The 24,702-nt window shown below is 43.0% G+C and overlaps 1 protein-coding gene across 2 annotated transcripts in view; it reads right to left on the bottom strand.

Annotated features, from left to right (window-relative positions):
- The window catches only part of PCLO (piccolo presynaptic cytomatrix protein), a gene marked incomplete at its 5' end in the record, with an annotated part of 246,970 nt that overhangs the window by 108,632 nt on the left and 113,636 nt on the right, over positions 1-24,702 (bottom strand). For both annotated transcript variants that reach the window (XM_083440693.1, XM_083440692.1), the window contains 3 exons: positions 3,188-5,199; positions 5,619-10,605; positions 12,346-13,926. In XM_083440693.1, the coding sequence (XP_083296819.1) occupies positions 3,188-5,199; positions 5,619-10,605; positions 12,346-13,926 (8,580 nt within the window). The remainder of the gene's footprint in view (positions 1-3,187; positions 5,200-5,618; positions 10,606-12,345; positions 13,927-24,702) is intronic.

Raw genomic sequence — 24,702 nt, 5'->3', positions numbered from 1 at the left:
ATGAGAAAAGCCAGCAGGAGGCAGCACTGTCTCCAAGAAAGAAGCAGTTCAGCTCCGCCCTCCACAGCCAGTGAGCGAGGCACCCTTTTCCAAGCGCGGGGGGTTGCCTCAGACATGGAGGCAGAATCTCTCTGAGTCCAAGACCCTCCCCAAGGAGAAGGAGGAAGAGGAGCCGCTGCCGCAATGCAGACATGTGATGCGCGCAGTGCATGTGACGTCCACATTGCGGTGGGCACCCACAATCCTGAGGGCACGTTGGCACCCCTATGCCATATCAAGATATGTAAACCATGTAAAATCAGGGAAAGGTTGACCACAGCCTCATATAGCCTCCCTTTCCCAGTATTCCTGCTCCTAGAACAGGCTTCCTCAACCTCAGCCCTCCAGATGTTTTGAGACTACAGTTCCCATCGTCCCTGACCACTGGTCCTGCTAGCTAGGGATCATGGGAGTTGTAGGCCAAAAACACCTGGAGGGCTGAGGTTGAGGAAGCCTGCTTTAGAGCAACAGAATGCCACTTAGTTCCAGATGAGCGAGTACCATGTTTTTGGAACTGGCAAAGTGGATTCAAATCATAGCTGTCAACGTTTCCCTTTTTTTAAGGGAAATTCCCTTATTCCGAATAGGATTCCACGCAAGAAAAGGGAAAAGTTGACAGCTATGGTTCAAATCCAGTATCAGCCAATGTTCTTACATGATGGGCAAGCTTGGGCAAAGCAATTTTACTTATACAACTGTAATATATGTAATATATGTAATATCTAGACAATATGAATCTATTCTCTGACTCACAAGTAGGCTTAGGATGTTTGCTTAAATCTTTAAGTTGTCCACCTAAGGGTGATTGTTTTTATTGACTAATGGAAGAAATAATATTTAAACTAGGAGCAATCATTCCACTAGTAATATCCCAAGCTCTTTAGTGTGAAGAGAAAGCAGGGTTCCGAAAACTAAAACAGCTGCTTTTGTATTTTGGGATTAAAATTATGCAAGGAATTGATAAACTTGGGAGGATTTGCTTGGTGCAACCAGTTCAAAAATAGTCTCATTGTTTAAAATCCTGTGGCGGAAGCAAATCTATAAGTTACTTCTCAACACTAAAGTTTATCTCAGTTTAAACTGTCAGCAAAAAACGTTTCTAAAGTACTTCTTTCTCTGAGAGCTGAAGACATAGCAATACAAGGAGACTTATGAACAACTACTTTACAAAAAGCATTTGAAACACAATTTACTTAGGAACACTGCTTGGCCGAACTGACAGATCCTGAAATCAGGAAAAATGTTTTGTTTTACTATGGAATATACAGTTACGGAAGGAAGAATGTTAGGCATTTTGTGGGATCCTACAATGTTCAGACAACACATGGCCGCCATTCTAGGGAATTAGGTCTCCTTTGAAATAAGGTAAGGGACAACAGCAATAGCAGCTGCTGTCACTGGGCAGTGCTGTGGAACCCGTCTGCTACAGCTTACCTGAACTGGGCTGAGGCAGAACAGGATGGCAATGAGGTCAGGGCAGTGCAGATGCACCAGCAGAGCTAATCCAGCTCTACTGTTGGTGTGTCTACACAGTTTACTTGGAGGGTACTAGGGTGGGGCAGCAGTGAGGCTGGGTCTATGCACAGCTGGAAGAGTCAGACTGTTTCCACCAGTATGTCCATGCAATCCCAAGCTTACTGCCAGCCTGCTCTGGCCTGCCCCAGTGCTGTTCAGGTAAGTTGTGGCGGTGCCTATGTTGGGAAGGTGGGCTTGTGGGTTTCTTGCCACACCAGCTGCTACTGGGCAACAGTAACATCATTTTGGCACTTGTGAAAACTCACTGTGCGATACAGCAGCAAAAAAGTGAATGCTATTCCATGCTGCATCAACAGAAGTATGGTGTCCAGATCTAGGGAAATAATAGTCCCCATCTATTGTGCCTTGGTCAGACCACACTTGGAATACTGTGTTCAATTATGGGCACCACAATTTAAGAAGGATGTTGACAAGCTGGAACTTGTGCAGAGGAGGGTAACCAAGATGATCAAGGGTCTGGAAAGCCTTATGAGGAACAGCTGAAGGAGCTGGGTATGCTTAGCCTGGAGAATAGGAGATACGATAGCCATCTTCATATCTCAAGGGTTGTCACATGGAAGATGGAGCAAGCTTGTTTTCTGCTGCTCCAGAGGCTAGGACCTGAACGAATGGCCTCAAATTTCAAGAAAGGAGATTTCGACTCAACACCAGGAAGAACTTTCTGACAGTAAGAACTATTCTACAGTGAAATGGACTCCCTTGGTCAGTGGTGGACTCTCCTTCCTTGGAGGTTTTTAATCAGAGGTTGGATGGCCATCTGTCATATATGCTTTAGCTGAGATTTCTGCATTGCAGGGGGTTGGACTAGATGATCCTTGGGGTCACTTCCAACTACAATTCTATGATTCCAATTTCTTAGCACACTTCCATCATGGAAGAAATGGATGTACAGTGGTGCCCCGCAAGACGAATGCCTCGCAAGATGGAAAACCCGCTAGACGAAAGGGTTTTCCATTTTTCAATGCGCTTCGCAGGATGAATTTCTCTATGGGCTTGCTTCGCAAGACAAAAATGTCTTGCGATTCTTGTGATTTTTTTTATCTCCCCACCCCCTTTTTCTAAGGCACTAAGCTGCTAATAGCCTTTTAGCAGCTAATCTGCTAATCCTTTAAGCCTTTAATAGCCGCTAATAGCCGCTAAACCGCTAATAGTGCTAATCCGCTAATCGGGTTGCTTCACAAGACGAAATAACCGCTAGACGAAGAGACTCGCGGAACGGATTCTTTTCGTCTTGCGAGGCACCACTGTATGTGCATTCCAAGCTACTAAACTAGATTTCTGAAAGGAAATATATGAAAACAATTTAAGTATGGAGGAAACTAGTAAATTCCTTTTCAACACTGATTCCAATAAACATTGGGATTAACTCTCATTTAAGTATTTCCCATTTTATTTTGAAGCAGCACCATGTTCCACCTTTCTTGCAGTTCCATTTCTAATTAGAAATAAAATAAACACCTCCTATCAGGTTTCAAACATACCAGAGCTTCATTGCCAGTATTGCCCAATTACCATTCACATACATAGATCAAGTTAATGAAGCAGTGCTTATTATAATACATAGGATGTCACTCAAAATGAACTTGTACTTTGAAGAAAGAAGGGGTCTTACCAAGAAACCATCCGTGTATGGGAAATGTGCCCTGGAAGGGTCTTCGGCTGTTGGGCTCAGCGGTTTGGGGTCAGACAAAGAGCGCTGCATCATCTTGGCCGACTTGGGGCTCAGCTGCGGAATCTTGGGGACCTCTGAATGGAGACTCTTCTGAGGACTAAGGTCTTCAGGGACAGGCTTCTCATAGGGTACAAAGGCCGACTCTATAACTGCAGCCGGAGATACAGGCGAAATGGGAGAATAAAGTACTTTGGGAGATTTGGGAGGGGAAGGGGCTACCTGAAGTGTGGGTTCTGGCCGGAGGTGTGAAGAGTAACCTATTTCTAATGGTGTTGGGCGCTTTTTATCTTTCTGAGGGGAGGTAGCTGTGAGGTATTGGGGGCTTTGGGTGTCTGAATCCGTTTCTGTCTGACACCCCAAACTTCCTCCTTTGTATGTCTTTTCTGGAGCTGAAATGTGTTTTACGATTTCTACCTTTGCATCTAGGTGGGCCCTTGCTGAAGGGGTCCGTATTGTCCCTACTGGCTCCGTCTGTACGGATATCTCTGCCACCGTTTGCACTGCAATACTGGCGACTTGGGGAAACGGCTTAGGCTTGTCTGCCTCAGTGGTACCTTCGTATTTCCCCACACGGGCTTTCCTCCTTGACCTGTTGGTCGGATCCCATTCATCTTGGTCCTCATCGTCTGTCTGAACACTTGTATCCACACTCTTTTTTGTTCTCCTCCTCCTGTCTGCATAGCCCATGTCCGCACCATCCTCATCGTCGGTTTGAACTCCGCTCTCCACTATCTTTTTAAGACACCTAGGCTCTTCTTCCAGAGCTCCGTCAAGTTCCTCGTATGGGCCACGCAGCTTTGGCATGGAGCTCCTCTTTTTCAGCTGCTTTTCCTCTCTCACATCCACGTCTTTAAGAGACATCTCCGAGACAGAGCTTAGCAGGCCAGGCCTGGGAATGTACTGAGTTACACCATCTGACTGAACTGTGTACCAGGCTTGGCTTTGTGGAATTTCGATTCCCAGCACAGCAGAAGCAGTGGTAGTGGCTTCATCGCCAGCCCAAAACTGCCCGTTGGGGGCAGCAGCGTACTGGCCTTCAAGGATGACTTGGTCTGTGGTCGTCTGTGGAGACACAGTTCCAGACGGTTCGTAATTGTACTGATAGATCTGGTGGATCTTCTGCTCTTCCAAGTGCTGGTGGAGCTGCTGCTGCAGGTGCTGGATTTGTTCAATGTGCAGTTGCTGCTGCGCTAAGGTTTCCTGCCTCATCATGAACTGTGCCTGCCTCTCTTCTTCTTGCTGATATAAGAGGTGGTGCTTCATGGAATGCAACTCCTCAAGCTTCTTCTGAACCATGAATTGCTCCTGTTCTCTGAACCGCTGAATTTCTTGACGCTCCCACTCAAGCTCCTCTGCAAAACGTTGCTGCTGTAGTTTTTCGAGCTCTAGAAGCTCACGCTCCAAGTCAAGGTGCTGCTGTTTGCCTTCTTCGGGGGCAATGAGGTGTGTAGCTTCATCCTCAATTATATCTACAAAAGCTTCTGAAGCTGTAGTGAAAACAGGCATCAAGTTGGTTGGCTCACTAGTAATGGCTTCCATGGGAAGAGGTTGTAACCCTGGGTCAATGTCGATGTCAGTAATTGCACCCTCTTTCTCAGAGGCTACAGTTGTCAAGAAATCATATGATCTTGGAAGTGCCTGGCTATGTTGTAAGTTTGATAATGAGGGCATTGTGTCAACTGTCTGAAGAGAAGATAGGTCTCTAACGGAAGTACTGAAAATAGAACCAGGTTGTGTGGTGATAGCAAATGTGGATGGCACTGGAGTCGCAACAGATGAATAAACAACTCCATTAGATGATCTCAAAACACTTCCAATGCCATAAGGGGGTCCTACAGATGGTACTATTCGTGCTTGGGAATACTGAGGCGCACTGATCCCAATGCCAGAAATTACTTGCCGAGTCTCTGGGTAAGGACCCGTAATCTTGCTTGAGTAATCCACAACTTCACCTGAAATTACAGGGCAGAGTTATAGTCCAGTCTTTCAAAACAAAGCCCTTTTTTGCGAGTTCTGCAAGCCATCCCATCAAGATGAGTTAAATGAGCGGAAGAGCAGGGGGCAGCTGCATGCAAATCTTCACTTTAATGCTCTACATTAGCTGTGCAGGAGGGAAGGGAGGGGGGAGCATTTCCTGAACATGCAGGCACATGCAGGTACCTCTTTGTGCAAAACGATTTATGCAACGAAGAAACAAAAAATAAAAAATAAAAATGCATGTATAAATCCCAGCAGTTTGCCACAATGTCCAACATAAATTTTAATAAAAAGGGGAAGAAAAAATAGAAAATAAAAATAATTCATCCTGAAATGAGATGAGCAACACCATTACTATATTTCAAAGTAAGATCTGAGGCCTTGTCATACTGACCTGTTGTTACTCTGCCAGAAGTTAAGTCTACTGCTACATCTGTTGCCCCAACTTGGTAATCAAAGGTATTCTTGCTTTTGTACATAAAAAGTCCGGCCTCTGATAAATTGGTATCTGACATAGAAGGTTTCATACCTCCCATTCCTTTATAACCATAGGGCCCTGAGCGGTCATACTGATAGTGATCATCTCTATAACCAAAACGATCTTCAGGTAGTGTTGTGGCGGGGGCTTGAGCTGTACAGCTCCTGCCAAATGGTAGCTTGTAAATAACATCACAACAAACAGCCCTTCTCCCTGCAGTCAAGTCCACAGGTTTTTCATCATCTTCTATTACAGTGGTAACAATTCCTGAAGTTGTTTCATCCACTGTCACCATGGTTCTGTGGGATTTTGTGGTGCTGAGATCAACTACTTCACTCTCGACTGGTTCATGAGTAGTGGAAACGTCCGTCCAACCATTGGTTACACCCACAGGAGGTACCATAGCAGGCTTTGTAGTGCCCCATGTGGCTGGAGTACCTAGGGACAAATTTATTGGCACCTCATCTCTGTCTGCAGAGAGTCCCTGGACGCCTGTTACTCTGGGTCCGGGCTCAAAATGTTTTGCTGTTGTTAGCTGCAGTGGAGTTGTCATTGCATGCCCCAGATCTACAAGACTTTCTGTACTTGTACTATAGCTTACAGTAGCTGTGCAGGTCACTATTGTAAATGTTTCAGTGACTGGTGCTAAAGAGATGCCAGCTGTCGATGCAGCACTGAGATTTATGATAGCTGGCTGAACAGTGCTTACTGGCCGGCCCAAAGTGTCACTTGCCATAATTTGCCTTCTCACATCCGTGGGAGCAGAGGATAGGTCCATGCAGCTACCTGCCCTTTCCACATCCATTTTAGTCAAGGTGCGAAGATCAATGACATCACCAAAAACATGGAATCTCCCGTTCTCTCTATATCTGGGTGGTTCAATGATATGTGCCGGCTCTGGGGGTATGGTTATGGAAACACTATCTAATCCAGCATTTTTGAGCAAAGACACTGTAGTCCTGGCAACCTCTGTTGATATTAATTCTGTTGCTGAACTAGGAGCTATCTCAAAAACTGACCGTCCACTGACAGGAACAGGAGAAACAGATTGCAAAGCTCCTGGACCATATTTGCTTCGATCACTTATGCTTTGCATTTGCAGAGCAGTCATAGTTGGAGTGAATAATGATTGTACAACCTGTGGACCCTGTTCTTTAAGGGGAGATCCTGAAGGCCAACTGGTAATTGCCTGACTGGTAATAGCCTCTGTGGGAGTGCCAGGCTCAGAGGGCAACGTGATAACAACATAGGTTTCCCCTGAGGATTTGGACAATCTTGGGGAAGATTTATTAGAATGTGGAGACAGCGGGGAAGTAGGGGATGGCAACTTATAGTCTCCAGGGGAAACCAAGTTCAAAGTCATACTGCTGGTGAAAGACAAACCCACTGGTTTTGGCTGTGTTTCTGCTGGTTTGTGAACAGTGGTCGGTAGCTGAGGAACTGCTGGTTTGGGAGCAATAGGGGGTTTTATTATTTCGGCAGGTCTGTGAGTGAACACAAGTCCTGCTGGAATTGAAGCTGGCTTGGGAGGAACAGGAGGGGGTGTCGATGTGTACATTTTTGTGACGGGTGGTCCAGTCATGTTTATAGCAGATGTTGCTTCCCCTGTTTTGACGTCACTGGCAGATGGTACTAGGATGGGAGTTGTGGTCACTGGAGCCTTAGCTAGGGGTTTCTTTTTAGGATAAATAGCTGGTTTGGGCAGAATAGGTGGAGGAGGTGGGGGTGGGGGTGGAGGTGGAGGAGGTGGGGGTGGAGGTGGTGGGGGTGGCTGAGCTGGAGACTCAAAAGAAGAACTTCTGTAAAATGAAAATGTTTGGGGTGTAACAGGGGGAACTGGAGAAATGGCAGATGGCAACACAGATACAGTAGGCATTGCAGAGGAGGATACTGGAGCTGTACATGTAAATTTCTGGTCAGATGTAGCATCTGTTAAAGCTTTTCCTGTTATGGTCACAGGAGGTCTTGCCTGTTTGTCTTCATAAAGTCCCTTCATAACATCAAACTTGGCTGCATCTTTTACAGCTTTCTCATTTTGTGGTGGGAACGTTTCTATGGCATCAGAAACAGAAACTAAGGGCTTGGGCTTTGTTTCTACAGAGGCTGATACAAAGGATTCAGTTTCAGAATGGGAAACCATAACCTGATCTGCAAGGGTCTCCTTAGCAGCTTCAGAGTACTCTTTCGTGGAACTTATAGGAACTTGGGTCACTGAGCTGGTCCCTTCGGAATCTGGAAACTTGCTAATAGCATCCACTGTTTCTATGTAACCTGAAATCACGCCATCTGGCGAAGAACTACCAGTGGTGTAAACTGAAGATGTGGATGATGTTAGGGAAGACGTATCTGATGGTATAATGGACGTGGCACTTTCTGAGGCCTCTGAGTACATCAATATGGATGTTTCATGGGAAATTATTTCTTCAATTTCTCGGGCGTAATCTGTGATATATTCATCCTCTATTTCTTCAGTTGTGAAGTGCTGAGTAATTTTGACATCCGGAATAGGAAGCACCGAAGAGCTTCCTGAAAGTATGTCTGAACTGGATGAAATAGTGCTTGACGTCAGGGAGGTGCTTTCTGTTACCTCTCCGGATATGCTCGTTTTTGTATCTGAAACTATAATTAATTCAGGAGATGGCTGGGTAGGACTGGAGCCTGGAGTCAACTGCATTTGTTGTCGCCTGATAAGTTCCTCATAAGCAGCATCTGCATCCAAGAGCTGTTTTTCGTCACTTGAAGATGGCGCCACACTGTCCAGTACGATTATCTCATGACTTTCTGGCATGATGTAAGAGCTAGACACAATGTCTTCTTGAGGCATACCTGAATGCAAAGACTCTATCCTGTAATAGTCCTTTTGTAAGCTGGAAGGCTTTTGCATAGGTTCTCCATATATCTGATCTGGGGGCGCTGATGCTTTTTCTTTCAGTTGGCTAAATTCATCACCCTCTTCTTGCCTTGTCATGAGGCTAGCCTCCATAGCCCCACTATAGGCATCTTCTACTAAAGATTCATATATATAGTCCTCTATTAGCATGCCACCATATAAAGGCTCTTTCTCAAACACTTCGTCTTTTTCATTGACATCTGGAAGTGGCTTGGCTTTGTGGGATGTATGCAGGATTTCTTCATATACCTCTTCAGCACTTCTTAAAGGCTTTTGACCGCTCTCTTCTTTGACAAGCCCAACAGGCTGCTCTTCCGTTGGAGAATATAAAGAGACAGCTGTAGGTAATTTGTAAACCTTCTGCACTTCTATTATTTTTTCTGGGCTGATTTCAAAAGCTTCAGGATCTGACTCAATACTTGGGGAATATTCAGAACAGGAAGACCGATGTAGTTCCTCCATTTCTGCTGCCTGACGCAATTCTTCTGTCGGAGAAGCATCCTCAATCGGAGACAGGTTACTTGGTGGTGTCTTTGGCCGTTCTCTTCTTCTCTGGGCTCTGAGCTCATCCTTGTCTTTCTTGGATTTTTTGCTAGAGCTCTTCCTTTGCTGCTGTTGCTGTTGTTGTTGCTGCTGCTCTAATTCACGTTGCTTCTCCTGCTCTTTTAGCAGCTCTTCCTCCTCCCGAAGCTCCTCTTCTTCGGAAGAATCTTCAATAGTTGGAAGAAGAGGACCATGCGTACGATGCCTGGCTTTACGGTGCTGCTTGCTTTCTCCACCCATTTTTTTGTGGCTGGGACTGCTGTCACTATCTTCATCAAGGGATGACACAGACGTAGGAGATGTACCTGGAGTGAAACTGGAGGCATGCAGACTTGAAGATCCTTCTCCTCTTGACCTATCCTCTGGTGAATCTGTAAGACTCTCCATCTCCAACTCTGGTTCTTCATCAAAATATAGACTTCTCTTTGGTTGTTCAGATTCCTCAGAATATTTATTTGCTACTGTGCTATTAAGTTCTATTGTTTTGAAACGCCGAAGACCTCCTCCCGTTACAGTGATTTCTTCACTTTCTTGACTTTTTGTTTCCCTGTATTTTGGTTCTGGACTTTCATCAAAGGTCTCATCATCATCATCATGCCAGGAATGGCGTCTGCTGGCATCCTCTTCATAGCCTGTGCTACTTTTGCGCGTCATCCTCTTATGTTTTCCAGCTATTGCTTTTTTGCTTTTCCCTTCTTCCTTCTTTTGACTCTCACTTGTACAGATTTCTTTCAGCTGGTTTCTCATGAATTCATCATCTTCAGAACCTGACGCATCTTCATCAGCACTCATCTCCATGATCTGTTTTCGAATGAAGTCTTCATCGTCACCTGACCCTGGACTGTCTTCTGGTTTGTATTCATCACTGCTGGAAGACCCAACGCTGGTCCGTCTTTTTCTCCGTGGGACAGGTGAATTCTCACTCTCACTGCTATCTTCTACAGAGTCATAGCGCTGTCTTCTTGTTGATGTATCTTCTGTCGCTTCTGTCTTCTGCTTGTACCCCTTCCGAGAAGATACGCCTTGCTTACTTACCTCTGCAGAATCTCTTCCATCTTTTTCTTGAATATTTGGTTTTGCCAAATCCTCATCAGAACTGTAAGATTCCTGTGTGCTAGGTGTGGACTTTGCTCTATGTGGCTCTTTTGCCTGCTCACTATAGACACCATAAAGGTCTTTGGTCTTTACAGGCTTCTCTTCAATGAGGGAACTTGCTTGAGCTTCCAAAATGGATAACACAGTGCTTTCTAGCTTAGCAAGATCGGAGGGACTGGTTGGGCTGCTTTCATGTGAAAGGCTTTCTTTTATACAAGTTTCTTTCAAAACATCCTTTTCATCACTTGGAATAAGACTGGGAATTTCACCAAGTGAACTTGAGATGCCGTCAGATGAGTAACCGGTGTCACTTAGACCTTGTGGACTTTTTTGCTGCTGTGAGCTTGATGTGTCTGATTTGTCATCTTCTTTTTCCTGAAATATATATGAGCGCACACACATATTAAGATTCAGATTCAACTAATTAAATAATAGCATCACTCATCCAAAATAATGTTAATATCTATTATGATCATGATAAAAACGGTCAATTAACAGAAACAGTTTAACGGTTAGGTTAAAGTGCTAAACTAGAAGTGGAGAAATATACTAATTCTCTTATCTAATAATTTTAATCACAAAAATGCCACTTGAAATAAGACTTTTTCAATTAAATGTAATTATGCTCTGTTCAATAATTCAACTGAAATTCATTCTGACAAGCAGTGCAAATAGGGGGAAAATTATTATCAAGAAAATTTGGTGATGAACACAAATTTGGATAGTTTTAATAGGGGGTTGGCAAATTCATGAAAAGATCATCTATTTTCGACAACCTTGGTGGGAGAATGAAAATTAAATATGGAAGATTTGCTATGATTATAGGCATCTTTCCCCCCAAAACCTATTTTACTTATTGTGCTGTTGTTTTTTATAGGCTAGGATTTGGGCCCTCATGATTGCGGTTGGAAACTGATATCCATTGCCCTTGGAGCATTAAAATGATATTTCTCAGCATTTGGGAGGGCAAGGGGTTTGTTTGTTTTTTAGCTCCTCTTACAACATTGTGGAAAATAGAAATGTATGGATTCTAACTGAAGCTTATTCATAGGTTGTGGTATGTAGCCCAAACCCTGTTCACCAAACCCTGAAACCTTTTAGAATACCACAAAGCTCTCCTGTGCTATATCAAAGATCAACCAAATGAATCTACAGCACCTCAATGACCAGTTACAGATAATTTAAAGGAAGTCTTTTATCACACTTGACAGTGTTATCAACATCACAGAGACTCTTCTCTTAATATTTGATACAGTGGTGCCCCGCAAGACGAATGCCTCGTTTTGGAGGTGCTTCACAAAACGAATTTGCTATGGGCTTGCTTCGCAAGACGAAAATGCCTTGCGATTCCTGGGGTTTTTTTCCCTCCCCCCCCTTTTTCCCAAGCCCCTAAGCCGCTTAACAGCTGATTGCTAAGCCACTTAACAGCTGGTCTAAGCCGCTTATCAGCTGATCTAAGACGCTAATAGCCTTTTAGCAGCTAATCCGCTAATCCCTTAAGCCTTTAATAGCCGCTAATAGCCTTTTAGCAGCTAATCCGCTAATCCCTTAAGCCTTTAATAGCCGCTAATAGCCGCTAAACCGCTAATAGCGCTAATCCGCTAATGGGCTTGCTTCGCAAGACGAAAAAAACCGCAAGACGAAGAGACTCGCGGAACGGATTCTTTTCGTCTTGCGAGACACCACTGTAATTTGATAATCTGTAGGAAACAACAGTTTTGAATGTAAGTATAGGCATGAATACATGAACTTATTAATGAAGTTGGGCAAAGTTTTGTTCATTTCAGTATACACGAACCTACCAAAACCAAATCTTCATGGACTTGTTTTAGTCATTTATGACTTGTTTTAGTCATTCTATGTCAGTAAAAACGGTGGTGTGAATTAAAGTTAGTCATTCAAAACAAATTGGGTGCACTTCAGGAAAAGTTAAAGCCCTTTAATTTCTATTTATTTCAGCTGGAGAGAGAGGCATAAATGCTTGACATTTCGCTCACTGAGATAAATGGAAATTAAAATGCTGAAATTTGCATAGGCTGCGATCATTGTTTCTAGGATCTGGGCCCATGTCATTCAATGAAGGAAGAGTTGGGAAGGAAAGTTAAAAACACTCACTGCTTTCTCCTTCAGTGCTTCCACATGATCAGGCTTTGGCAAAGGTACTGGCTGAGCAGAGATTTCTTCTTTTTGAGATTTCTGAGCTTTAGATATGGTTTCTGGAATAGTCATCACTGAATCCTCTTTTTTTACCTCCTCCTGTTTTGTTGTTTCTTTTTGTACCTTGGATTCTAGTTTTGCTTCAGAAAACTGCTCTTCTACCACAGCCATGACTGGTTTATGTTTGGGCTCAGGAGGTGTCTCTTGTGAGGGTAGAGACCTGGTGTCACCTTCCAGGGTTTCTGCCAATTGTGTTGGATCGTCACTTGACTTGGAAGAAGCTGGATCCCTCTGAGATGTTTCTATCAGTTTTCTCTGCTGAAGTTCCACACCATCCCTTTGAATCTGCTCAGCAGAGGCTGCCTTCACTATTTCCCCCTGAGATAAAGCTGAGTTTTCCTGCTGAATTTGATCAGCGGATGGAACTTTGGCCAGTTTTGCTTGCTGGAATTTTGGATCGGCTCTTTTAATTGTCTCATCTGAGGGTACTTTTGTCAACTTTTCTCGCTCAAGCTTTGCATCTTCCTTTTGGATTTCCTTCCGAATCTGATCAGCAGATGGTGCTTTTGTCAATTTCACTTGTTGGATCTTTGGGTCCTCCTTCCGAATCTGATCAGCAGATGGTGCTTTTGTTAATTTCACCTGCTGGATCTTTGGGTCCTCCTTCCGAATCTGATCAGCAGATGGTGTTTTCGTCAATTTCACTTGCTGGATCCTTGGGTCCTCCTTCCGAATCTGATCAGCAGATGGTGTTTTTGTCAATTTCACTTGCTGGATCCTTGGGTCCTCCTTCCGAATCTGATCAGCAGATGGTGTTTTTGCCAACTTCGCTTGCTGGATCTTTGGGTCCTCCTTCCGAATCTGATCAGCAGATGGTGTTTTGGTCAATTTCACTTGCTGGATCCTTGGGTCCTCCTTCCGAATCTGATCAACAGATGGTGTTTTGGTCAATTTCGCTTGCTGGATCTTGGGGTCTTCCTTCTGAATTTGCTCAGCTGATACAGTCTTGCCCAATTTTACCTGCTGAAGCTCTGGGTCTTCCTTCTGAATTTTATCAGATATTTTCCCCAGCTCCTTTGGCTCTTCCTTTTGAATGCCTTCTGAGATCTTATCGGCAGATGGCTTTGTGGTTAGTTTTGGCTCTTCTTTGGGAATCTGATCAGCCAATTTTTCCTTCTGAATTTTTGAATCTTCCTTTGAAGTGCTTTGAATAATTTTATCAGTTGATGCCAATTTTTCTTGTTGAACTTTTGAATCTTCCCTTTGTGTACCTTCCTGGATTTTATCAGATGAAATTGCCTTTGCCAATTTGCCCTGTTGAAGTTTTGAATCTTCCTTCTGAATTCCCATTCCTCCTCTTGGCTTTTCCAGCATTTGAGCCGAAGTCTTCTGCTCAACAGGTTTAGCCTGGCTTTGAGGAGCAGTTGATGGCTTGGGTGATGATTTTGAAAGTACGGGAGGTGTTATTTTGTCCATATCCCCAAGCTGTCCTGATAATGCTCTTTGTGTCTGGCAGTTTAAGCACAGCCATTCTTGTACCTATAATATAAAAATAACGTTACATTAATTAAGGATATTTGCTGTGTTAAAATATCAATATTAAAGCAATATTAAATATTAAACATCACCCTGACTTTACAAACTTTTGGCTGCGACACTAAATATACAATGGGTTGTATCAAACTAAGTCATACTCGATGTATACCTATTGAAATCATTGGTTTAAATTAGTCATATTTAACTTAAAGTGAACGGATTTAAATGGGCCTAATCCAAGTATGAGTTAAACTGCAGTCCTAACCCCACTTACCTGGGAGTAAGCACCACTGATTTCAACAGAACTTACTTTTGAGTGGACATGGTTAGGATTGTATCAGTTGGATAAAACCAATAAATATTGTAAATCATTGGAGATATTGTCCACAGAACCATGGCTACCATTTTAGTAGCATAAATTAGGAGTGTTCAGAGATTAAAGAGTTGTAGTTGATTAACTACCTGTACTGAAATGGACTATATAACTGTAAATATATTCACAAAAAGGCAAACTCTTATACAGAGATATTTTCAAAGATACTGGAAACAGAGTGAAATAACTTAGGGGTTAATAAATTAAAGCACCACTCCTTGTTAGGGCAGGCAAAAATTATTATTTTCATTCTCCTTACTTGGTTCAAAATGGTTTTAAACAAGGGTACAATTCAATCTCTGTCCTGCTGATTAAAATTTGTTCCCACTGATTAATCAACTACCAGTTCAACATACAGATTTAAGAGAATTCTTTGCTTAACAGACATGACAAAGAATGCATGGCATGCATCATCTGAAAACACCAACGACTGAGCTGTATAAGGAAGTATAGTTCTGAGCAGAAATCTTGTAATAAGCTTTTTTTATTATTAATTTAATACCTAGAATAAAATCCAACTGCTAATAGATATTCACAAGGCTGACTCTGGCTAAAATAATTAGGGATAAAAGCTCTTTTAAAGAGCACTGGAAAATATAACTCACTGCGTGCTGGGTGTTGTTGTACTGTAGATTTAACTCTTACACACAAAGCACCAAAGTCTGCAATTTCAAAACTAATTTTTGTGGAATGTAATATTTTTTTAATTTCAATTTTTGGACAAAGTTAAAGAGAGAACAGTAGTGATTACTTTCTAAAAGTTTTCAGTGTTTTTGGGATACATTAAGTCAACAGTCTGAGGAATGACCCAGCCAATTTCTACCTTGTTAGATGTGCGCCTTATTTCAATGCAAGAATGAGGCACATCTGTTGCTAAAAAGCTAAGAGGACGTTCAAAAGTCAACAGATGCACATACTTAACTCTCTGCACTGAAATAAGGTAAAGGTAAAGGTACACCTGCCCGTACGGGCCAGTTGTGTCTGACTCTAGGGTTGTGCGCTCATCTCACTTAAGAGGCCGGGAGCCAGAGCTGTCCGGAGAGCTAAAAATGGCTTGATTATGCCCTGATTTCTGTGGTAAGTCTCTACCATGTTATAGCAGAATCCATGAATGTTGGGAAGCAAGGAAACCTTTCATAGAATCGTAGAATTGTAGAGCTGGGAGGAATTCTGGTGGTCATCTAGCACAGTGCCATGCAACACTGCCCAAAAAGACCTCTCCTCACAGTTTGCAGTCCTGCTAAGCCAAAAATCTGCAGGACATGGAAAAACTTAATGCAGTCCTCCTAGATGATTTCCAGTAGGGACCAGAGAAGGGAATTCCCCCAGTTCCTATAGAATATGCATGCCATAATCATCACAGTCCTCAGAAATGAGCAGTGCTCTGAAGGGATACTGAATAATACTGCCTTTTGAATAGAATCAGAAAATCATAGTGTTGGAAGTGGCCATGATGGTCATCTAGTCTCACCCCCCTGCAATGCAGGAATCTTTCACTCAACATGGGGCTCAAACCCACAATCCTGAGATTAAGGCTGGATCTATATATAAAAACCGATATGGGGGGGGGGGAGCTCCCAAGGCAATCTGCCATTGACTTTGGATTCTGCTCTACAGTGCCACCTGTGTCGCATTTTTATAACACATTTTAACGTTATAAATTGACCTGTGTAGCTGAGTCCTAAGAGGCTCATGCTCTACCAAACATAGCAAAACTAGACCTTGCATACAATAATAAAGTTGTCTCTTTCTTACTGGAAGCTAGTTTTGTGAAGCTACGAAAGGAATGAGAGGAAACGCAAACAGAGTCCCTCTTCAAAGATCGACAGAAAAAGTCCCTCCCCCGTTGTTTCCATCTCTTCCTTCCACCTGCAGACTTGAACAAAGGCATTTGTGTAGCAGAATTTATAATCTACTTGGGGTGAGGTGGGGACATGAAGCAAAGACCAGCAGTTATAATCCAAATCAGCTCAAAATCCACTTTCCTGAGGCAAAATTCACCTGCCCAATAACATGGCGCCTACTCACAACTGTCTCTAAATGAAATCATACTAGATTTCTTGCACTTGCCCAAACTGCGATTCCAGAAAGCACCAGCTACAAATATAAATGTGTTCTCCCCACCTTTCCAATCAAATTTGCAAAAGGATCCCAACTTCACCATTGGTGTAAGTTAGGGCTGGAGAATAATGTTACCTTTCCCCAGTTAACAGGCTATACAGTGGTACCTCGGGTTACATACACTTCAGGTTACATACGCTTCAGGTTACAGACCCCGCTAACCCAGAAATAGTGCTTCAGGTTAAGAACTTTGCTTCAGGATGAGAACAGAAATCGTGCAGCGGCAGCAGGAGGCCCCATCAGCTAAAGTGGTGCTTCAGGTTAAGAACAGTTTCAGGTTAAGTACGGACCTCCGGAACGAATTAAGTACTTAACCCAAGGTACCACTGTATATCCCTACAGATAGGCATTGTTTTGCAGGTTAGTCAAGTATAGATAAGAAGTCCTAGCTCTTCAGTAATCCCAATAAGCGGAACTCAATTTTATAGCTCTTATTTTTAAACACTACTTTTCAGTAAAGTGCATATGTAAGGTCTGTGCTTATACAGCTCTGCTTAGAGTCTCTGTTGTACAGTTTTCTACAGCGGGTTTTCCAGGGAAGAAACAAATGTAAAATCCTTTTTTCCCAATGTGCACAGGTTTTTAAAAAGTGCCTTGTCAGTGCATGTTAGGTTTTGAGAACTGCGTGCTCATTTGAAGCCTGTAAAGTAAAAGAAAGATTCTATGAACCTTATTATGTCATCAGCCTCTAGGCTGTTGGTTCCCTGTCAGAATGGTTTTCTGTAAAATTGAATTTTGTACCGTGAAGTCATATGCCTCAGCTTTAGCCTTGTCTTCTCCTCAGTTAACCTCATGCCCTGAATACAAGCTTCTTCCCGGGGCCATCTTTTCAGTCTGCCTGTAAGCCATATTTATTAGGGCCTAGAAATGGACATTCCACCCCACACCCAGTCTAACACTAATGTTCTCTGCAACAGTAAATCCAGTAGCCAATTTGATTATTTCAAATCAATATGCCACATTCAGCCCCTCCCTGTAGTATCATAGAATCATAGAATCACAGAGTTGGAAGAGACCACAAGGGCCATCGAGTCCAACCCCCTGCCAAGCAGGAAACACCATCAGAGCACTCCTGACATATGGTTGTCAAGCCTCTGCTTAAAGACCTCCAAAGAAGGAGACTCCACCACACTCCTTGGCAGCAAATTCCACTGTCAAACAGCTCTTACTGTCAGGAAGTTCTTCCTAATGTTTAGGTGGAATCTTCTTTCTTGTAGTTTGGATCCATTGCTCCGTGTCCGCTTCTCTGGAGCAGCAGAAAACAACCTTTCTCCCTCCTCTAGGTGACATCCTTTTATATATTTGAACATGGCTATCATATCACCCCTTAACCTCCTCTTCTCCAGGCTAAACATGCCCAGCTCCCTTAGCCGTTCCTCATAAGGCCTGTCCTCTAGCTTCCCTGATTGCTAGATGTGGGGGAGCAGAAGAAACACTTAACTTGGAGAAAGAATGGATGTGACCAACTGGTTTGGCACTATTTATGATTTCCTTATATATTCCAGTTTTTTTTTAGGGGGGGGGAGTTGCTCTATTTCACACTACTTGTCCTTGGTAAATCTCTGCTCCTCTTACTAAAACTGCTATTCTTCCAAATTTCACAACCACATTTCTGCAAGCCTGATATGCATTTTCAAAACAATATGAGAACTGAAGCACAGCCATCTTTCAGAATTCTCTGAATTTTCAAATGCAATTCTTTTGCCAAGTGTACAAAACATGAATAAAAATGCAAATATTGGTGAAAATAACATACAAAAATGCATTTTAGGGGAAATATTGTTGCAAAAAATTGTATAATAGGAGAAATTTGCAGTATAATGCTGGTGAATTTTCATGAGGACCTTTTTTAACAAAACAAAGAAATCACAAATTGATGTGGAGATATGGAGAACTGAATTTAAGATTTGAATAATGAGAAACTGAAAGAAACCGAAACGACAGATTTGACAGTCTCCATTTGACGTGGGTGGCGCTGTGGGTTAAACCATAGAGCCTAGGGCTTGCTGATTGGAAGGTTGGCAGTTCGAATCCCCACGACGGGGTGAGCTCCCGTTGCTTGGTCCCTGCTCCTGCCCACCTAGCAGTTCAAAAGAACATCAAATTAAAGTAGATAAATAGGTACCGCTCCAGCGGGAAGGTAAACGGCATTTCCGTGTGCTGTTCTGGTTCACCAGAAGTGGCTTAGTCATGCTGGCCACATGACCTGGAAGCTGTACGCCGGCTCCCTCAGCCAATAAAGCGAGATGAGCACTGCAACCCCAGAGTAGTCCATGACTGGACCTAATGGTCAGGGGTCCCTTTACCTTTACCTACAGACCCAACCCCCACAAAATGCAAAGATTAATTTTCAATATTAATGTTGCCTTTTTCTGTTCAAACTTTATATTTCATCATTGCAGCTCTTTGCAGTAGGAAAGTTTTACATGCTTAGCAAACAAAGCTGTTCTGTAATTTATATCTATGATAGCTTCGGCATTTTGAATGCATCTCTTTCTTAGATCTTTATAAAAGGCAACAATACCTGAGGCAGAGCTGGCTCTTCCGTTAGGCAGATTGAGGCAAAAGCCCCAAAGACGGCAGCTTGAGGCTGCCTTGACCGGCCCTGCTCTGCCTCCACTGCTGGTGCAGAAGTGCTGCTGGTATGAGTGCTGATTTCGACTGAAATTGCATGAGATTTTGTGCCATTTCAGTGAAATCTACTCCGAAATTGGGGCTGATGCCAGTGTCACTTCCCCCCTCAGTGGCGGAGGCAGCACGGCGAGCGGAGAAGTGGTGCCAGTGGCAGACCTGACCTGAGGTCCTCTATTTCACTTCATTTTGTGGAGTGTTCCCATAATTCCCATCTAAGAATGCTGAAGGCATAGTTTGAAAATGCTGGATGGCGAAACCTTTCAAAAACATGATGAGGTAGGTGAGTGTTTAAAAAATACACTTGCAGGACATGATCTCTTTTGCATTATTATTATAGCATCCATTATTAATAATATTAATTAATAATATTAATTGTGCGCAATGAGAATGGAAAAATATAATATTAAAATCAGTATTAAAAATATAATCAAAATTATATGTAACCAGGAGTACTTCTTGCAATGGACACAGTGGCCTGGTTTCATACAACGTGATATACCAAAGTTTGGTTTGCCATGGCCGTGCAAAGGTGTGGCTTTCGTATTTGCTTTTCTCCTCCCTGGTTCTGTTTATTGCTGCCTGTGTTGAGCTAAGCAAAGGTTGGCCTTAGACTCGCAGCTAAGCATCATCAAAGCGATAAATAACTACCTGACATTCAGAAGACATCTGAATAGTACTATCCATCGTGAAAACCAGGAATTCACATTTCAGATTTCCCATGCTTCACGTTCTCTAAATTAAAGATCTGCCTTTTGTATTCACAGTCTTAACATGTCTTTTCTATGAAAATAATTGATTATAAGTAGTGAAAAGGATGCTGCATGTTACCAGAGCAGAAAGAAAATAATCTCAGTAATCATATTTGGTGTGCAGCTGATGGTCACATGGCCTGTTGTTGCTATGGCACTATACCTTCCCCAGGTTCTTTTAAGCAGGCTCCCAATTAGCTGACTGAAAGAATCTGCATTTACTTACATTCATAACAAATGAACATGCCAGGAAAGCTTAATTAAATGGCAGTATATGACCTCCCATTCATATTATTATTGTCTTGAATTGATAGTCACCATTGTGTCTAACCGTCTCATTTTAACCATACAGCAATGAGGAAACACCGGATTGCATTCATTTGGAAACTAATCCAATGATTTTCAATTACCATTTATACCAACTTTGAACAATCATGCATTATTCTAATCTAAATCTTTCAACTAGCCTTTTGCGCTCTCGCACACGTCATCATATGGCTTTCATCAGTACTGCAAATGATTTCCACTCTCATTTAACCCACCTCTGATCTTCCACAATCCTTCGAAATACTCTTGTCTCAGTACTACTGTACCTTTTCCAGTAGGCACATTAAAACAAATTCACAGAGGTGAGGGGCTGCGGAAGGTTGATTAAAGCTGCTGGAGACTACAAGGAAGCATTAGGGAAACCTGATCCTTGAATAATGTAGCTCCAGCCTCTGGAAACTGTGTGGCGTGGACAACACAGCAGATATAAAATGATTCTGCTCTTGCAGGCCACGTCCAGAAGGGATATCATTCATCAGTTCCACCCGCCCCTTGTATACCTGACCTCCAAGAAGTCCTGGAGCCAGAATCCAGAGTAGGCAGAAGGTCCACGGTAGATACGAGGAGTGCTTTCAGACAAGTGTTTATTGTGGGATTGGTGCTCCTCATGCATGTACATTTTTCACAATGTCTACACAATGTCATTGGCCACAAAATGCAAAGTTGCGATTCCTAATACAATTTCTTTTCAAAAACTAAGGTAATTCACTGATGAAAAACCCAGCTGCTTTAAGTCTTTCTTACATTGGGTTAAGCGCTGCACAGCCAGCAGATGCCGAAATACATGTCCCTTGGGCTTCCCATTCCTGCTCTTTGATCACCACCAAACTTAATGTCAGCTTGTTGAGTTTCACCAAAACCTTTTGCATGAAATTGGTATCTAATGCAGCAGAATTCAGGGAAAAAGGTGGACTTTTCACATTATTAATGCAAAACTCAAAGTGAATCAATTACTCTAATGACTTGCTGGGGTGAGGCAATTCCATATAAACAAAGAATAAAATAACAAGAAGCTAGATTTGACCTTGGGTTTTATTTTTTTCATCCATCACTAAAATGGTGTTATTAGCTCCTCAGTTTCAACAAAACGCACAGCATTTAAAATCAACGGGTAATGAGTTTGCTGAAAGAAATTAGAATTAAAAAGGAAAGGAAAGGAAAGGAAGAAAGACAGACTCCTATACCTCTGTGCTGCAATAAGCAATTTGTTTTATATAACTTGCCAGCAGTAACTATAGTAACAAAATAATTTAAGAAAGTACACAACTGCAGCATTGCCTAATCTGCTGTTAAAGCTTTCTCTTGGAAAGATGAAACCTCTCATAGGTTTCATTGGGTTTTTTTGGGGGGAGGAGATATAGGCACGCAATTTCAAAAAGCAACCAGTTAATCCTACCAGTGGCATTTATGTGATACCCTAGAAGCATGCAGGGCTGTTTCTGAGCTTCTGGGTGGGAGCTACATGGGCAGGGATGTCATTTGCATGAACTAGTGTCTCCATGTGTAGGCTGTGCATGCAGTAGCAACAATTTCCACAATCATAGCAGCTTGAAAAAATATACACTGTTGAGGGGAGAATGGGCTACCCCAATTTGTGAGATTCATGAGCCCTGTTGAGATACATGGCGATGCTGCTTGAAACAAATGTGAGCTCTTCAGAACTTCCATTTGCTCCCATTGCGTACATGGGGCTTCCAGGAAGTGGGGCCCAGTTCTAAGCAATCTTGATTGAGTAAGGATGTGCATCTCTGCCCACGGAGCCAGGGAAACCATATGTTGTAAGATAAATTTAACAGTCTCCTCTACAAGATGTCACTTAAAATTGCCTGAGATGATTCCAAAGCATTCTAGCCCTGCTCCAGCACTCTGGTGTGCACACGCACACACACACACACACACACACAGAGGGAGCATTTCGCACTAGCAGGGCTGCTGTGTCTTGGAAAGCTCATCACTGAATATAGGACTACCTCTACTTTTTCTGGCCTGGAAGTGAATGGACTGGACTTGTTTGCACAAAGCTTTCTGCACCTTATGATTATGAATCAATTTCTGTACACTTAATGCCAAAATAGGCTTCTAAGTGGTTCACAGAATATGAAAACCAATTACACAACACTGTTAAAAAACTATACCATAATTATACAATGACACCATAATTATAGAACACAATAAAGCAATTCCATTAAGATATTAAATATAAACATCCATAATTAAAATATGCAACAAAACAATCCCATTAAAACACAGCAGTAAAAACAGGAAACTAAGGTGAAGACACCTGCATAAATATTTGCGACAGTCTCCTGAAGAGTTTTCCCCACTTTGGATGACAACCGCCCTGCGGCCAGGAGTAGGTGGGGTTTTTGTCTGTCTTCTGCAGCCTCTTCAGACTGGTTGGCAGAGCAAGGAGAGTCCCCTCAACCCCAATGAAGAGCTCAGCTTCTGTCCACAACCCCACTCACAGCTATTATGCCCAGAGAAGTACCCCTGGTCCAATGCCTGCTCCCTTCTAGATGGGACGTAAAGGTAAAGGGAACCCTGACCATTAGGTCCAGTCGTGACCGACTCTGGGGTTGCGGCGCTCATCTGGCTTTATTGGCTGAGGGAGCCGGCATACAGCTTCCGGGTCATGTGGCCAGCATGACTAAGCCGCTTCTGGCGAACCAGAGCAGTGCACAGAAACGCCGTTTACCTTCCCGCTGGAGTGGTACCAATTTATCTACTTGCACTTTGACGTGCTTTCGAACTGCTAGGTTGGCAGGAGCTGGGACCGAGCAACGGGAGCTCATCCCGTCGCGGGGATTCGAACTGCTGACCTACTGATTGGCAAGTCCTAGGCTCTGTGGTTTAACCCACAGCGCCACCCGCGTCCCTGGATGGGACATACCTCTCTGCAAAAATCTGAAAATGATTACATTTGTGAAATGCTTTTTTAAAAAAATCTTGCCACATTCTGGTGTTGATGTTGGGCTTTAGGGCAGCCTGCCATGAATAGAATGACACAAGTAATACATCTTTCATTTATTGCAAAGTTCTTTTTTGTAAAGAATGGCATGATACAAATGAGTAAGTTAACCTTACCTTACTAAACTAAATTTGAATATTATTGGTCATTTATTGTCACCAGATGGCGGAAATGTATATAAAATGGTACTTAGGGATGAGTGAGTCATTGCACTTCACTCCCCCTCCCCCCCCCCCGCTTTTGGTTGTAAAGCCTAGAAAATGTGTCTCCTTCGTTACATTTCCACTCCATCACATAATTCTGTATCCAGGCAGCAGCTTTCTTCATCTGTATGCTTGCAGTTGTTTCTGACCCTTTGTTTCCACCTCTAGTATACTCAGAAAACACTTTCTGTAGCCCACGGCTTCTCCATGCAAAGAAGCTTTTTTTGTTAGCTTTCCCCCAACCTCTCTGCATCCTGATTATTATTCACTGCCTCCCACCTGAGGCCAAGGTTTCCCAGGTGGAAAAGACAATGTGATGTGAAGGAAGCTAATAACCTCTGTTTAGTCCTCTTAGTAATCCTCCCAAGTGTTTGTTCCTGAAGCTGATGGCCTATTGATCAGCACCCAAACTTAAGATTCAGCTGAACGAAGTGTGATTGAATAGTGTCAGATACTACTAGGGCGTAGCACATTGTTACACATCACCCCAATCTCTGAGCAGTGCAGTGCTCTGAGCAGTGCAACTGGGCACCACAGTTCAAGAAGGACACTGACAAATTGGAACGTGTCTAGAGGAGGGCAACCAAAATGGTCAAAGGCCTGGAAATGATGCCTTATGAGGAACGGCTAAGGGAGCTGGGCATGTTTAGCCTGGAGAAGAGGAGGTTAAGGGGTGATATGATAGCCATGTTCAAATATATAAAAGGATGTCACATAGAGGAGGGAGAAAGGTTGTTTTCTGCTGCTCCAGAGAAGCGGACACGGAGCAATGGATCCAAACTACAAGAAAGAAGATTCCACCTAAACATGAGGAAGAACTGACAGTAAGAGCTGTTTGACAGTGGAATTTGCTGCCAAGGAGTGTGGTGGAGTCTCCTTCTTTGGAGGTCTTTAAGCAGAGGCTTGACAACCATATGTCAGGAGTGCTCTGATGGTGTTTCCTGCTTGGCAGGGGGTTGGACTCGATGGCCCTTGTGGTCTCTTCCAACTCTATGATTCTATGATTCCAGGGGTTCCAGGAAGAGGGTTTGTGTTTCCATTTGTGAAACTGAGACACAGTGGAGATTGCTGGGTCTTTATGGTATATGGTTTATTTTCGCACACACACACACATATCTACAAACTGAGCCTACGATGGAGGGGTTCACAGCATTAGCACCCCAAGAGGTTCCAGCTCCGTCCTTGCTCTGCAGTTTGCCTTCCTAGGTCATATAACACCCAGCTTACTCTCACCACACTAATATAAGTGTTGGCTTTTTCTAACGCAGGGAGAGACCCCATTCCTTTCATCTGCTGTTGTGTAAACGACCCATTACCCCAGGCTTAATACCACAAAGGAAATTAGTCTGACTCATTTAACACTTATCTCATGTTGATTCCTTAGGATTGTCATTGTCTAATACT

This window comes from Podarcis tiliguerta, assembly GCF_965153285.1.
Source record: "Podarcis tiliguerta genome assembly, chromosome: 5".
Classification (NCBI taxonomy): Eukaryota; Metazoa; Chordata; class Lepidosauria; order Squamata; family Lacertidae; genus Podarcis; species Podarcis tiliguerta.
The sequence above is the reverse complement of the archived record's forward strand: the minus strand, read 5'-3'. Positions and strand labels throughout refer to the sequence as shown.